The 17,500-nt window shown below is 37.6% G+C and overlaps 1 protein-coding gene across 3 annotated transcripts in view; it reads right to left on the bottom strand.

Annotated features, from left to right (window-relative positions):
• Window positions 1-17,500, bottom strand: part of LOC135215392 (lachesin-like) — a 503,680-nt gene that overhangs the window by 21,586 nt on the left and 464,594 nt on the right. For 2 of the 3 annotated variants that reach the window (XM_064249983.1, XM_064249985.1), the window contains exons 6-7: window positions 6,134-6,271; window positions 3,457-3,612 (exon numbers count right to left, since the gene is read on the bottom strand). In XM_064249983.1, the coding sequence (XP_064106053.1) occupies window positions 3,457-3,612; window positions 6,134-6,271 (294 nt within the window). The remainder of the gene's footprint in view (window positions 1-3,456; window positions 3,613-6,133; window positions 6,272-17,500) is intronic. The other variant, XM_064249984.1, reaches the window with a different exon arrangement.

The following is a 17,500-nucleotide window of genomic DNA, read 5'->3' as shown; positions in this document are numbered from 1 at the left end:
TGTCCTCCGCTCTAATAAATCCTTTGCACTCTGCTGCTTTCTTGACAACCGACACTCAGATTATGATTATATTCCAGGAAGAATGAGTATCTTCCATTCTTCCACCATCCATATCAACAGTCAATAGCACAGCATTCAGGTTTCCAATAAACATGTAACCTCTCTCTTGGTCAACCGTCATACTTTTTCGCTAGTCTCTTCCGTTTCGCTTTTCAATTGCTAATTACGAATGTACCATTGAAAAACATCAACAAATCAGCACTTCATTCATGAGCTCTTATTGTAATCATCCTACCTGTAAAGTCTAGCATCGCTTCATCTATAAAGATATTCAACAATTATTGTCTCTTCTGCTTATGCAGAAAGATATTCAACAATTGTTGTCTCTTCTGCTTATGCTGAAACTTGGTTATTTGCTACCATGATATTATTAGTCCTGGAGATTTACTTTACCATTATTTGTCATTCAGTTTTATGAGCGTACAGGTGCGAGATAACGAAAATCAGAACGTTATTATTGAAAAAAATCCAAACCCCCTTCCACCTTCCAAACTCGAACACTATCTCCCTTCCCGTACCCATTCCTCTCCCAAAATGTCAGCCAGTGCCACCCATGAAAGTGCCACGACAAGCAGCGACAATTGCAAAACTCTCACATTGAAGGGATCATCTTTCTATTCGAACAACTGGCAGGAAAGCCTAGTTGACAGGGAGACACTGCTGAAATGCTTACAACCGCATCTCATTCAAAACTACAGGTCCAAAGCAGCTGCTGTTCACTTGGGATCACAACTGCCCTTAAATCTCAAATAAAAAATCAATTTTTCCTTCAGTTATCCCCATCTCCTGGCACTGGATCGAGCTGGCCAGAGAAGACGGCAAAGATCCAAGCACCCGCTCAAGTGAACTAAACCTGAATGGCATACAGCCCTCTCTAGTATAAGCAAACCATCATTCAAGTGGTATCTCTAGAGAAGCATACAGAATATCAATCATCAGTTAAGACCTTCTGAAAAGCAACCGCCCATGTCAGTTAAAGACACGCTAAATCTAACTACCTACCTATCTACTATTTCAACCGAGTAACTACTGGTGGTTGGTTAGAATTAATTACAAGCTAACCTCTTGTCTTCATGATTACTTTGGTTGGCAGTGAAGGACAGCTACTCTGTACTCACCAACAACCTGATTATTCTTATGGCAACATTGCTATGTAATTTACCGCAGGATAACTTGTCATCGAAGATTGTTGCTGGGTACGTTAATTTCACGTTGCTATTCATCGTCATTGAATTATTGGTCTAATTTTCTGGGCACCGATTCTCTGTGGGGTCCTGTCATCACCCGTTCACTCTTAATTTGGGAATAACAGCCACGATTACCAGTCATATTCGGCAAGTTTGTCATCGGTAATTATGTTACCATCATCACGTTACAACATTTGAGCTCGCTGTTCTGTTTGACACACTGTGTCTCATTTTTGTCAGGACTCCGTTCACCAGTCCTTTTTTTTTAATTTTTTTTTTGCCGGAGATATTTTCCCTGTCTTCGGTTTCTCTTCATGTTAGTGATATTTATAACTATCGGAGTGTGCTTTATATTTCTTTTGATTATCATAAATTTGTATTAAGGTGATTATATGTAATTTTCTCAATATAGAACTTCTGTGAGAGATTTTGATTTTAGAAACTCCTAAAAAACGTTATAACTTGACTCCGTAAAAGTAATGGGACAAGTGACAGGAAGGAGCTCATTCGTCGTCAATAATGCTCCTCAAGTGGCTTTCAAGTGACTAAACCTATAGTTACCGAACTTCATGTGTTCGTCATAGGAAACTAATAAAGTTGGCATTATTTCAAAACTGTTCTTAACATGCTTTGATCTCAAAAAAAAAAAAAAAAAAAAAAAAAAAAAAAAAAAAAAAAAAATCTTAATTCCAGCTTTAATGAATGTTGTTCTATCGGAAGTACAAAGATAGAGTGTGTATTCCTAATTGTTCATACACCATACAGCAAATGTTCATATCAATTAACACGAGATCTTAATTAAGGCATTTACGGCTTTAAGTTTCTGTTCCTGAAAAAATGGTTCTCAAGAGGTAGCTATTGCTTTAATTAGAAAGGTATCTGGGCTTAAATGAGGTGTTTTCATATTATTGAAGATTAGATGATTAAATGACATTTATAAATTCTTAATTTCTATTTTCACTGTAGTTTCATAATCAGTCCTTTGTATAGTGACACATAGAATTATATACAAGTATAAAACTATCATCATTAATAGTTTTTTATTTACAGTAGTATATGCAATTTTAGTTCTAGCTATAAAGAACTGAAGCGATAAACATAAATTTTCTGAAGGTGATCACCCTGAATTTAAATCCTGCATGCCAATTTGCAATGGCCATCATGTTCCAAGTAGAATGATCTGCATAGAACATTGTCTTTGGACTCCTCAGTTCAGTTTTCCAGAAATAGTGCCATTCTTCTTCACTTCGTATTTGTACTTGCACTCACGCCTGCTGTACTTTTCTACCCGCCTATAGGAGTTTATGAAACCGTTCTTATATCTTTTCTTTCAAGCACTCTTTGCCACAACCTTAATCTAACAATGGAAGTATCTGTCAGGTCAGTGATTAACTAGAAATGTGATATTTATCTTTGTCGTTGCCCTTACCCAGTTGGCTGACATGGACGAAATCAAAACAAAGATGGTGAAAAAGACTAATAATGAAAAATATATGTGTGTTATCATTATTCCTTGTAATTTTTGAAAGGACCAATGAGTGGATCATTGACAAAAACTTGTTGGATTGGAATATAAAATAGAAAATAGAGCAAGACGACATTCAATCATTAGTAACAAACATACCAATACTTCCCTATGCTTTTTATGTAGTATATTATTGTCGTGCTAACATGTCCAAGTTAAAGCTAATTTATCTTAATACGTATTTATTCACCTCTTTTTATCGACATTACATGTATACACTCGAGATCATTCTCAGGGATATCGAGCGCCATGTCCAAATACGACAATTCTTTTTGCAATCCATACATGCATTTACTATTTTAAAATATCTTTGAGAACCTATTGAAAGTAATGAACAAGTTATTTCTGACCGCAAATATAGCATTGGTATGAAAATGGTAATGCAAACTAAAATTCCATGACACATTCCCTCAACCTGGAAGATAATGGGATTGTTATTATTTTAATAGAAATGTTGCGAATAGGCTAAACTGCTTTAAAGAACTGGAACAACAATAATTACTAATAAGGCGGGTTTACAAGGAGAGGACAGCAACACACCACGCGCGCACACACACACACACACACACAAGGAAACATAAAAGCTACAAGAAATATAAAGGCAAGCGCGGAACGCAAAGAATTTGCAGCCAACATTCTCGTACTGTAGGCCAGAGGGGAGATGAATAATTCGAGACCTCTTACCGTACACTTTGACGTTGCCGTTGGTTTCGCCGAAGGAATTCTTTGCATAGCAGCCGTAGGTCATGTAATCTTCTGGCTGGACGTTTTTGATCTTGAGACGCATGTAGGCCTTATACCCGTTCTCAGCTACGATGCTGTCGAACCTCCCGCCTGAGCCAACGAGGGCAATAAAAGCAAGAAAATCGAATAAGAGGTACAATTATCCACAAAATTAATTTTCTTCCGTAAATCATCGGATATCTCTTATACAAAGGTGACATCTGGCAACGAACCTGATTGGGAGGTGTTCAAAGCGGAGAGGATGATTACATTTACTTGATTTCTATGTAAGTTCTGTAACTAAGAGATCCGATCCGTACAAAATCATTCACTCCTGAAATGATCATAACAACCATTTTGATTCATTTGGGTTACTCTTGTGATCCCATTTACTGTCAATGAGAAAGTCTATACGCTACAGCTTTCGGCTTATAGCTGTATTTCACTTTGATATGGGCGAAATCATTAGAAATTTAAACATGGATAACTAATAAGGAAAAGAAAATAGTATGTGATGATGAATTGATGCATGAAGTTTATTTGGACAATGAACAGACATTGAACGAAGGCTATGACTTCGTTAGGGAAAATGAGGTTGAACACAGGGAGGGAATATCAGGAATTTTCAGATTATGATAGAGAGAGAGAGAGAGAGAGAGAGAGAGAGAGAGAGAGAGAGAGAGAGAGAGAGAGAGAGAGCATGCGCCCCTAAATCTAGGCATAATGAGACTACTACTTATTTTCCCTTTGACCATCACCAGAATAGTTATGATTATGGTACCTAGATATGAACATTTTGTTTAGTCTTTCAATTTCGTTTTATGACAAATGGTTGGATGAAAACAAAGATACAACAAATACAAACTACTGATTTATAGCAATAGCAAATTTTATATTCAATACCAGGTGTTTCATGATGAAAATGAAATAGTCCCATATATATTTAATACGCTTCACAAGCGAGATAGAAAGCTCAAATTTGCCAGATAAATTATATCCGACCTGTAAAAGTGTCATGTATAAAGGCCAACTTACTGTTTGGTGAGCTACTGTAACACATCTCTGTCCGTTCCCATCTACAGATTGGAGGCAAATATAATTTGTTTAGGTATGGGATATAACCACCTCACAGAAACAGTTCGCCTGAAGACGGTCTTCAAAAGGTATCAATGCCTTGAAATGGAAGGAATTACCAGTTGTTTCTTTTTCCTTCAAGGAACGAAATTACAAGCATTTAGCAGTTTAAGGGTTATGTTTAAGGGTAATTGCATGCCATACGTTTATTTGTTTGTAAAACGGGAAACTGGCTGCGCATTTCAGCTAACTAAAGGAAAGTTTCTTTCCACGAATGTGTTAAATTATATACATACCGCATCCATTTAAGGTTAATCTTTCTTCTTTTATTATAATATTATTTGTCTCGCTATCAGTTATGGGAAGGTACAGGACACTGCACAGCTTTCCTCCTCCACCTCTATTCTGTTCTTACAGTCTTCGATATTATAAAAAATAATACGTTTTGCGAGACTTAATTAGAAGAAAAATACATTTGTGTCAGATCTGAGTTGCTACCAAATTGTATATTTTGATGCAAAACTAATGAAAAGCTGTTATTTCACTTCTGAAAAAGACTGTGCACATCCTGGTGTCATTCTGAGCTTTGATGTAAAAGGTTTACATATAACATAGAAATCTAGGTGGCATAGGGAACAGCCAACTTTGAAATCCTGTCAAAGCCATAATGAACTATGAGGCAAAGAGAAATAAAATTACCGTTGAATATTGAACATTTATCATGGGATAAATTTGTATGGAGACTTACGACTTGAGAGAAGAAGTAAAATTTTATGAAGCACTTTAAAGTTCAATTTCATTACACGTATTACACGGAGTAAGACCCCAGGAGAAAAAAAAAGTATAAATGGAAAATAGTGTTCAGGAAACCTCCCGAGTAATTGTTTAATATTATTCCGCTACGATTTGAAAATATTAGGGGAGCTTTGATACCGAAATCGAGTCTTGTCATTAACTGGTATTGGAATATTCTACTAACTGGATGTCAGCGGGCATGTTGGCGGCTTTATCCTGATGGCCAAAGAACTCAATGACTTTCTTCCTATCTATAACCATTATGATTTACACTTTTACCGAAAGACTTCCTGCTTGACTATCATCCATAAGCCCTATTGGTACTTTAGTGTCAGCATCTTTTCAGACGCCAAGATGCCAGCACAACATTTCTTCCATTCCATGAACCGCAGGCATTAAATAATTACATTTTCCTGGCGGTCTGCATTAGTGTTTTCCTTAGTTTTTTTTTCTTTTTTGTAACCCCTAGTGTTTATTTTTCCTACTGATTTATCAGGTTACTCAGCATTATTTACCTGCGTCTTCGTTTCAGCTATTCTTCTATATTTCTATCTCTCTCGTTCCTCGTATATAAACATTTTATTTGATAGAATCTTTCTCCGCTAGCCAATGAACTCCATAAATAATTGCACATGAATAAAGGTTTGAGCAATGATAATAATACTAGGCAACCTTAAATATCAAGCATCAGCAAAATAACACCATAGGGACCTAGCAACCTTTTTACTGCTAAGTAAAGGGAAATGGAGTATCGGTGTGGTATACTTACTAGAGAGGATCATTTGGCCTTTTTCGTCAGTCCAGTAATTGATTGATCGAGGGAAAGCTTCGGTGTGGCACTCAAGAGTAACATCCATTCCTCTTGCGACGCCGACAAGCTGGTTCGGAATCCACAAGACAGGCTGAACTGAAAGAAAAATGACCTTATCATCACACTCTGTTTTCTTCAGTATATGTAGAAGGGTTTTCCGTCAGGTGACCCGTATGTTGTTTATACTTGTGACATCAAAGGCCATCCAAGGTTCTGAATTACTGATGTATTTTGGTCAACAAATCCCTTGCTTTTGACCATTATGAATTAACCTGGAAAAGAAGCCATTTATCTCAAAATGCCCAACATAAGATATCTGAAAACCTAAAATTTTTCATTATGTCAATATAAAATGCAAACTAGGCCGAAGTAGTGAGTGATGCCCCACAGGATATGAGACTACAGTCATTTGCCGAAGTTTCACCTCTATTTTTTTTTTTATGGCAAAATTAATTAAATATCACTTATAACATCAGCAGGAAAATAAGTTTGTGTACATCACACTTACGAATACATTATTTTTCATCCTTTCAGTTTTAGCCACTTGTGAAGTCATGGACATCTTTGGTTGTTATGAAACGAAACAACCATTTCGTTTATGGCAATAACATTTTACTGATTTACATTTTTTTAGATATTACTTGATAATTACGTTTTTCTAAAAAGAGAAAATAAATAACTGTGGAAAGATAACCTTAATTGGGTGATTAAAAATATGAAAAATTAAAAGAACGGTACCCATATTTTAGAGGCAGATCCAGTGGGACAATCAACAGAACTCCTGTCAAGTCCCCTAGTGATCCCAGCAGTCACCCTCTCCTCCTTCCACCCACCACCAAGCCCCCATAAAACTTCAATGGCATCATTGCATTGCAAGAAACGCTATTTCTGGCCACATGACCTTGTCATCTGCGATTCTATACATGAAGACTTCAGAACCTTTTCGACTTCATTGATGCAAGTTACAGATCAAATCATAGCCGGTCGCCTGAAAAGGGGCCTTTCTTTCCTGTGGCACAAATCGTTAGACAATATGATAAAGGTGATGACCTACAGGAGTGACAGATTGCTGGGGCTTCAAGTGACAGTAGGGAACTCTAAAATCCTAATAATTAATGTTTATATGCAATGGGAAAATAACAATAATTTCGATCATTACTGCATAATCCTAGGGGAATTACACAGTATTATTCACGATTCTCCTGCTGATCACATTTGTATAATCGCAAACCTTAATTCTGACCACGAAAAACAATTTGATAATGAACTTACTCGCTTCTATCAAAATCATGCTCTCCAAATTAGCGATGTAATGCTCCTCCCATTCATATATGCATAATAAAGCAGACACAATTACAACCTCCTCGCTGGACCATTGCATCACATCACCACAACTTCATGATTCCATTATGACCTGCAATATTCGCTACGATCTTGCAGCGGGCTATGATCACATCCCATTACAGGTGTCATTCAGTACCCCATCCCTCCCTACCGTGAACCCCCTAACTGATCGCCCACCAGCGGTAAACTGGGACTTTAAAAACCAACAGAAAACCAGATACTTTAGGGTCTGTGTCAAATGGGGGAACGTATTATGGTACACCTTCGGCTCCCTAAACGGGCTTTGGCAAGGGGGGATTCTCTCTCCATACTTGTTTAATATGTACACAGATGCCTTGAATATCAAATTGAACTCACTCCCAATCGGATGCACTGTCAATGAAACAACTAGAAACAACCTCTGTTACGCCGATGGTATGGTTCTGATTTCCCATCAGTACACGGTCTCCAACGACTCATCGACACTTGCCGCCAATATGCAGAGGATTTTGATATAATGTACAACGAAATCAAGACCCAGTGCATGTCGCTGCTCCCGAGATCACTTAAGCATATTGCAGAACCACAAATATTCCTTGGAAACTATCGCTGGAATTTGTGCACGAATTTCCGTAATTGGGTCACATTATCACCGACGACCTAAAAGATACGGCAGACATTGAACAGAGGTGTCGTAAACTATTTGGAACTGGCAACATGATTGCAAGGAGGTTTGCCTTCTGTCAGCGAGTATCTATAGGTGTTCCCTCTGACGAACTATACCCGAGAGACCATGAGACGTATCACTGTTATGCACAATGACATTTTGAGACGCCTCACAAACACTCCCCGCTACCACTCCGCCACACAGATGGTCATAGAAAACCACCTGGACAATTTAAAAATCATTGTAAGGCGAACAATGTCCAGTCTGGTAACCCGAGCGAGAAACAGGAGCAACTCGCTCATACAAAACATCCTATGGAGTGAAGCAAGAAGATCTAAATTGTGGGAAAGATGGGAAAATGAGAAATTTGTCCCCTTAAGGTCTTAATCTCTGTATTGGCAAGATGTCATAAGCAGATTCTGTCATCAGTATTATATTTATTGCTGATATTTTACTTTTTCATTATCACTGTGAATACTATCAAGTTAAAGTCTTTTTACATTCAATTTTCGTATTTAGCCCTCTGGAAATGACTACTGTAACTACCTAAGGTCTCTAGTTGAAATTTAAGTTATATAATCTGTACACTATCTGCTATAACTCTCAATGCATTTTTTTTCTCACCAATATTATTACTGTTATTACCAGTATTATGATTACTATCTTTTATGTTACCTCAGCTATTTTGTGGATAAGTACCGATTATTAATTTTTTAGCATGTTTTCTCATGTATCTAGATTGTGTATGTAACTGTCTGTATTTAGTATATTCCATGTATATGGGCCTTAGCTGAAATAAAGGATATTATATATATATATATATATATATATATATATATATATATATATATATATATATATATATATATATCCCCCCCCAAACAAAACTACACAAATGACAACTCTTACCTGTCGGTAGCGGCCGGCCTCTCTCTGCAAGCATTGTCCAGCTAGGCTAATGAGTTCACATTAATACAAAAATATACTATTTATTTCCCAAACCAGATGAACATAAAATGGAACAAAATGATTAATAATTCATATTTAAAAAACAAGACTGCCCCACAAACAACTGTAAATTATCATTCCCTCTCCTGAATTAGTCTAAGTATTCACCCCAAAGTCTCAAATTGTTAACCTCTACGTTCTGACGGTCAAACTAAGAGAATCTCGTTTCTAGAATAACGACATGGAACCCATCTGTAACAAAGAGACATGATCATTATATTTCCCACTGCACAATGTTAAATAAATGTATACACTTCAAACTTCTCTCTTTTCAAAGGCAACTCTTTCTAAGTAATTTAATATGTGCCATACCTTTGATGGGCCTTGCCTCAACACCTGGTGTCCTCTGAACCGTCTTCCTCCCTATCTCAAAGGAATGTGTGCTTATTCTTAAGTGTCTCGAGCGGTCGGACCTATCCCATGCACGCATACATCCGCCACACCCTAAAATCGCCCATGGCAACAGTTCGAACAGCCATCCGCCCCAAAATGCACACATATAAAATTCCTTCGTTTCCAAGAAGGCTATCTCTAGGGGCTCTCTGTCTCCAAGCCAGAGAAGCTGACATCACGTAATTCACTAACACATCAATTTATTCGTTAATTTATATATATATATATATATATATATATATATATATATATATATATATATATATATTATATATATATATATATATATATATATATATATATATATATATATATATATATAATATATATATATATATATATATATATATATAAATATATAATTTCCGTTAAAAGCAATTGCTTTAGTGGCATCAATAAGTTTCTTGCAGGTATATTGATACCGACGAAGTTTTTTCCGATTCTCGGTCGTCAATTTCTGGTGAAAAATACAGACTTCCTTCTTCCACTTATTGAATTTTGTCGCGACAGCTGTTTCGCCTTATGACATTATCAAGCGACTACTGACTTACAATCTGGCCTTTCGGCCTATTTATTTCATCGTGTGGGAGGTATGACCTTGAGGTATGGGTACTGGTTAGTCAAGGGATTAACAGCTTAAGGGCGTTGTTTTGGATACAAAGAACATAAGGACATATGTACTGTGACAATAAAAGTGAAAGTTTAAACAGTGGTTAAATAAATATTCAAAATACAATGCCATGTGCTAGAGTTTCCGTAAATGTATGTTTAAAATTTAATATGCTACATGTTGGTTTTAGATAAAAATTACAAAATTACACACAGGAATGAAAATGAATATAGAAATCTAAATACAGGAATAAAAATATATGTATATATTTTATAGCATGCATAAAGGTACAAGAGATAATTTCTGTTTATACATAAGTGTGTATAGTTTAAATTTGAGTGAGTGAGCGTGTGTGTGTGTGTGTGTGTGTGTGTGTGTCCAAGTGGTCTACGTTGGTTAACGGCTGCTGATTCGTGTTGGGCGGGGTCTCAGCGACCTGAGCAAGGATGTTACTTGACTCTCGCTGACGCTGGGTCTTCTCATGTCTTCCAAGGGGCGCGATGTTCTCGGTGGATTGGGGCGCGCTGTCTGGTCCCTGTTGGCTTGCGTATTCCTTCTCCTGCTGGAGGGGAGTATATGGTCCGATTCTTCTTGGACGTTCAAGGTCGGCTTCTGAATAGCGATGCTCACCGCTTCCGTTATTAATAGGCGGCCGTAGTTGTCTTCTCTGTGCACGTCCTAGGTGCCTTCTATGAGCTCTTGTAGAGATGGCTTCCTGTCGTGAACATCTATGTAATGTTGATGGATGGCCCCTTGATTTCTATGAGCCAGCAGACATCTCCGAAGGGTCGTTGTAGTGTGCCCGATGTAGTTTTGGCTGTGAGATTTACACATCTCCTCTGGACAAGTAAATTTGTAAACTACATTCGTGCACATCTCCTTCGGTCCCCCTTGAGCTGTGCTGTTCTTCATTATTAAGGCTGCTACAAGGTTGGGCTTACTATATATCCTGAGGGATATTTTATGGTAAGGGGCTTTTGGGGTTACGCCTCTGTTTATTATACCGCGTAGTGTGCAGCAATCCTCCTTGTATGCAGACCAATAATGTACACGATTGTAAATAATCAAGTTCTCCTCGTTTTTCGTCATCGTGTTGGCATGGTAAAATTCGTCCATTTTCTTTTTTATTACTGCTTCGATAATTTGATCTGCATAGCCGTTGTTTGTCAGCCCCTTACCATAAAATAAGCCTCAGGATATATATAATACGTATACAATATACATGTAGTATACCGATATACGTATCATATAATTATATTATATAGACGCATATATATATATATATATATATATATATATATATATATATATATATATATATATATATATATACACGCACACACACACACACACACACACACACATATATATATATATATATATATATATATATATATATATATATATATACATACATTATATACATAATATATATATATATATATATATATATATATATCTATATAGATATATATATATATATATATATATATATATATATCTATATATCTATATATATATATATATATAATATATATCTATCTATATATATATATATATATATATATATATATATATATATATATATATATATATATAGACGGGGTCTACAGTTTAAGGTAGGTGGCCATATAATTAGATTGCTTCGTGCTAAAGATGTAGCTATCTTCTTATTTTAAAGTTTTTATTATCTTGGGAAAATAAATTGAACATGTCCTTATATGTATTTATTCTTGATACAGAAACTTATAACTTCTTTTCCACTTTTGTAATGTGCGCTTAGACTGAGACAAACTATTCTGAAAAGGCATTTTTCTGTACAAGTTTGTTGTACTGGCACTCGGGAATTTTACAAGTTCGATATTGTTACTGGGGCCCGATCAACACTTCACACCCACACTTCACACTTCATCCCCCTTCTCACTCTTCTCCCCCACTCTCTACTTTCTTCTCTGCTCTCTTTCCTATGTCTAGCCTTCTTATTTCGGATGTCATCTTCATGGCACTGCCTCTGGGTTTTCGATTTTGACTCTGGGTGTGGCATCTTCTTAAGAACCCTTATGTTTGAGTGGCTATTGCCCTCTCTTCAAAACGCCTTCCTGTCATCTTTCCTGTAGTAATTGGTAGGCTTCTCATTGGGAAACATCTCCTTGTCCATGCCCTGGTTCTTAAGGGTGTTTCTTCATAGACATTGGTTAAATAGGCTTCGCAGGCCATCCTTGTAGGCTGGCACTGTTGAATTGAGAGGTTAAAACCATAGGTCTACCCTTGGAAAGGGTGGAGCTAAGATTTTTACACGTTCCCCTTTTAAACAAAGAAGCATTGAGTTTTCCTTAGTACTATTAAGCAGAAGGCCCTCCTGATGGTCTAATTCAAATTTATTCTCGGCGCTTGAACGTGTCAGATGTCAGGAGGGCCGTAGCATCAAATAATTTTACGTAGTGGAGGTGACATAGGTCTTAGGGAGATGTAAACTATGTTCTGAATTTTCGGATTTCCTATGGTACCTGGGTGTCAAGCTTGAGCGAGAAAGGTTCTTTCTTATACTTCGGGTCGTCAGATAATTATTTCGTTCTTTTTTCTTATTCCCTATTTTCTTTTTATTCGTGCCATTTCTAAGTCTTCATATGTTAACACACTCTGATAATAATTCCCTTGATCCTATAACACACACACACACACACACACACACATATATATATATATAATATATATATATATATATATATATATATATATATATATATGTATGTATGTATCACGAAAGTTAGGAACGTGATAAATCCATAAATAAAGGTATAAGACACGAGGGAAAAAAATAAACAACAGTTTCCGCAAGATCTTTCAACGTTCAAACGTCCTTTACTTAGCAGATGAACTGACTTACATGAGGAATTGACAATACAAAAAAGGTCGTAACCCTGACAGATAGGGATCATAAAGAGATTAGTACCTAGAATCTGATACACCTGGAAGATGAGTAAGCTTCCCAAACAAGCAAAAACATGGGTAAATTTTAAAAGATTAAGTCAAATCTGCTCAGATACAAAGACAAGATAATTAAAGGATTATTATAGGTGACAGCTATTCAAAACTTTGTTAAACAAAAACATATTCACGCTACATACTCACAATACCTTTTAAACATACATATACAACGAAGATATCTCTAGGGCAACTAATTTTCATTTAGGTCTGTAATTATATCTTTGAGGTCATTCTTAAACATGTTACAAATACAAGGGTCTAAATGAAACAGGCCATGACTAATATTGAAATTACAATGAGAAGTAAGTTGTATTAAAGCAGATTCTAAAAGATTTTATGATAAGACATCTTTTGACTTTGCAATACACGATACAGTATTAATAAAAATATAGCATGGGACGAAACTAAAATACCTGAGCGCGGCAGGTATTTGAGATGGGAGGCGGCATAAACTTATATCTCTTGCAGTGGCGAGGTTGGCTAAGGCTTCACTGCCAGTCCTGGAATTGAGAGGTCGAACGTTCGCGCCTGTCGGCCGCCAATTCTATTATCGCTAAATAAATTCCCCCTCGGTTAAACATATATGAAAATATATTAATTTCGAGGTATAGCGAATTAGATATTAAAGGACATTTGTAGCTCGATATATGTATATGAATCATGGTAATGTGATAGATTTATATAATGACTACGTGCGGGCAAAAGCACTACCACGCTACTGAGGACGAGATGGGCTTGATGCAGTCTCCAAAGCAAAAAATAACTGAGCCTGGCAGGTATTTGTGATGGGAGGCGGCATAAACTTATATCTCTTGCGGTGGAGAGGTTGACTAAGGCTTCACTGCCTGTCCTGGAATTGAGAGGTCGATGATTCATGTCTGTCGGGCGCCAATGCTATTATCGCTTAATAAATTCCTCTTCGGTTAAGCATATATGAAAATATATTAATTCCGAGGTAGAGCGAATTAGATATTTAAGGACATTTGTAGCTCGATATATGTACATGAAACACGGTAATGAACACAGACATATATATATATATATATATATATATATATATATATATATATATATATATATATATATATGTATACATATATCTACATATATATATATATATATATATATATATATATATTATATATATATATATATATATATATGAGCTGATTCAATACAGTTTTGAATATGCCTTCTCCGTGATATTCTGAAGTCCCGTGAAACCGTTATAAGTGATACTGTGTGTATGTGTAACAAAACAAGTCAGCCGCCAAAGACGTTACAAGTTAGCGTGGCTGGGCAGCTCAAAAGAGTGCCACGCATCTCTATATCCCTTCGTGATTGGCCCTTGTGTCTAAGGAGCCAGAATAACCAATCAGCTTCTTGCATAACGATGCCATCTGAAAGGGGGTATTTGAAACAGGCCGGACTACCGGTCAAATCAGTGCGTTAGCGGGTCCCATAGAGAACAGACAAACTGGGTCGAGAGTGCCCAGTGCCCCCGCAGTCCCGTTCCCGTCGGCCACCACACAAAGACGTGCGTCACCATGAGTGTCATTAAGTCTAACCTGCCGTCCGGTTGTGCACTAGCATAGTTAACGTAATCATAATAATTAAAGGCCACCTGTGTAGCTAAGAAGAATACACCAGTGTTAAACCTTTCATCGATCATTATTTTTGCATGACCTCCATTGCATACGCGTAAACTTCTCTCTCCTGTTTTTCCTTCATATCCCGAACCCACAAATGACCGAGATCAGGTCATATAATTTTGGTGTCAGTCGTGGGGTCCTTTAAGGTCCTGTAAGGTTTGTGTGGTCCTGTGGGGTCTTGTGAGTCTTGTGAGGTGCTATGAGGTCCTGTGATTTCTTATAAGGTCGTATGAGGTCTTTTGAGGTCTTGTGGCATCAAACAAACGTTAGTGCTACATCATTTTTGACGACAAACAGTGATATGAAGTGAAATAAGCATGGAAACGAGAGAAAGTTCAATGGACGGTGATGACGAGGGAAATGGTGAAATGAACAGACTGGATAAAAACAGTTATGGCTAAAGCAATCGGCAGAAAAGTGGCGAAACGTGCTAAGAATGGTAATAATAAATCGAGTGGCCCTACGATTTTGAAATGCACAGTGCTAACCAGAAAGACAGTGTACAATCACACCCTACGATTTCGAAATGCACATTGCTAACCAGAAAAGACAGTGTACAATCACACCTTACGATTTCGAAAAGCACAGTTCTAACCAGAAAGACAGTGTACAATCACACCATATGTATGATTTCGAAATGCATAGTGCTAACCAGAAAGACAGTGTACAATCACACACCCTACGATTTCGAAATGCATAGCGCTAACCAGAAAGACAGTGTACAATCACACACCCTACGATTTCGAAATGCATAGTGCTAACCAGAAAGACAGTGTACAATCACACACCCTACGATTTCGAAAAAACGCAGTGCTAACCAGGCAGACAGAGTTCGATCGTAGAAATCGTTAATAAATTACCACTGATAGACAGTTTCACGACCGAATTCGATGACGAACGGGCGAAAGAATAATTCCAATCGGCGGAAGTATTCACAAAATATTGGAAAAATCCGTACGAGACATACGAACAGACAAAGAGTAGTGTGGGAGAATTCAAAATCGACGGTTGCAGCGCCAAATTCAAACGACGGTGGTGGCACCCGAACACCCTTCGTGACCCATCCCATCGTGACCCCCCGAGTGTAACCGACTCGTGTAGCAGACCAAGTAGAGGAGTAACGAAAGTGTTTTGAACGGAGAGATGGCGAGCAGTCCAGCCTCATCGGGAAGGACGGAAGGAGACAGCAGGAGGTGGCATGGAGGTAATGCCGGGAAGGTAACCCAGGTTACCCTTAGTGCTGTGCGGGACTGTTCTACAGTGCCCGGGAACAAGGGACGCCTTGTTGTCTTGTTGTGAGGGAAGGGATACCAGTCCACAGCCCTGAGAAGTAGAAGGCGAACCTGTCTACCCACGAGTCATGCTGGGACAGAGAGAGGTCGAACAGAGCCTCTCCGCCGTGACCCCGCGAGAAGGGGGAAGTCCACTCCTACTTCTGATCGCGACCTATCGAAGAGTAGAGGGATGATATTAAAAAGGTGAATAGTGCAGAAGTTCCCTTACCAACCTCGACCCGTGAAGGAAGTCACGATACCTGCCTAAGGTATGGATAGGATCAAGCGATGCTAGAATAAGGAATAGCTGATAGACGTCAGATGACAGCCAGCAACCAGTGAGAGAATCCAGGCTCGATGTGAAGAAGATACAAGCAAACTAATAGCATCAGTAGCGGATTGCCGGCACCGCTGATGGCACTAATAGTTCAAGTTGCTGACCTGTAAGCAAATTGCATAGAAAACGGGAACATCTCAACCGTATGGTAGAGAGAGAGGGACAGTTACAGGATAGTGTCTTGGGACACTATGGGGATGTGATGTGAGGATACCCTTCACACCCCCGGAGGTGGGAAACCCTGCCCCACCTATAGCCGACGTGATTGCTAAAAGTCGTCACTGATAGTAATATTAATATTAGATCGACTGCACAATGAACGAGTTGTGTAGCCTTTAGTAGTGTCATCAATGGCATGTTGTGTTAGGGAAATGCAGATAAGGATTTTTAGAAAGTAACATTAGAAGAAAAGTGTATAAAAAAAAATAAAAGAGAAAAAAAAAGGATGGTTCTCTCCATTTGTCCCCATTGAAGAATTGCAGTTAAGATTTAAAAGCCGAATTATTAACGTAATTTCATTAAAGATTGTTTGAGTAAAGCAACGAGACTGATATTTGTTGAAAGAGTAGTCTGATATATTTGTTGAAAGAATAGTTAGATTTTCATTAGGAAAGAGAATTAATTTTTAAATTTGATGATGAAGTGAGAACAAATTGTATTTTATACCTGATAAAGAAATGTCTTTAAGAATGTTAATTTCTCAACAAGATCGTAGGATTGATCGTATCATAAAAAAAAAAAAGAGCGAAAAGAGTAGCAGACGCTCTTCCCAAGAGTACTGTAAGGCACGAGCCAGAGAGAGAGAGGAACTGCGACGCATACAGTTAAATGTTTCAGTTACACCTATGGTTGAGTTGCACAGAAAACAGAGGCAAGTGAGTCAGCTGTTGTATGAACATTCTGAGTAAGTACCATGGAAGTATGCATGTGACGAGTGTGTGTGGGTTTGCTAGTGTATAAGGGAGTTGACTGACAAGTCACAGTGTTCTGAACATGCACGAGATAAATTCTTTATAAAAGAAAGAAAAGAGTAACTTATTGTGCCACCGTTCCTCCCTCTTCGATAAAGCAAA

Source organism: Macrobrachium nipponense, chromosome 5 (assembly GCF_015104395.2).
Source record: "Macrobrachium nipponense isolate FS-2020 chromosome 5, ASM1510439v2, whole genome shotgun sequence".
NCBI classification, from domain to species: domain Eukaryota; kingdom Metazoa; phylum Arthropoda; class Malacostraca; order Decapoda; family Palaemonidae; genus Macrobrachium; species Macrobrachium nipponense.
The sequence above is the reverse complement of the archived record's forward strand: the minus strand, read 5'-3'. Positions and strand labels throughout refer to the sequence as shown.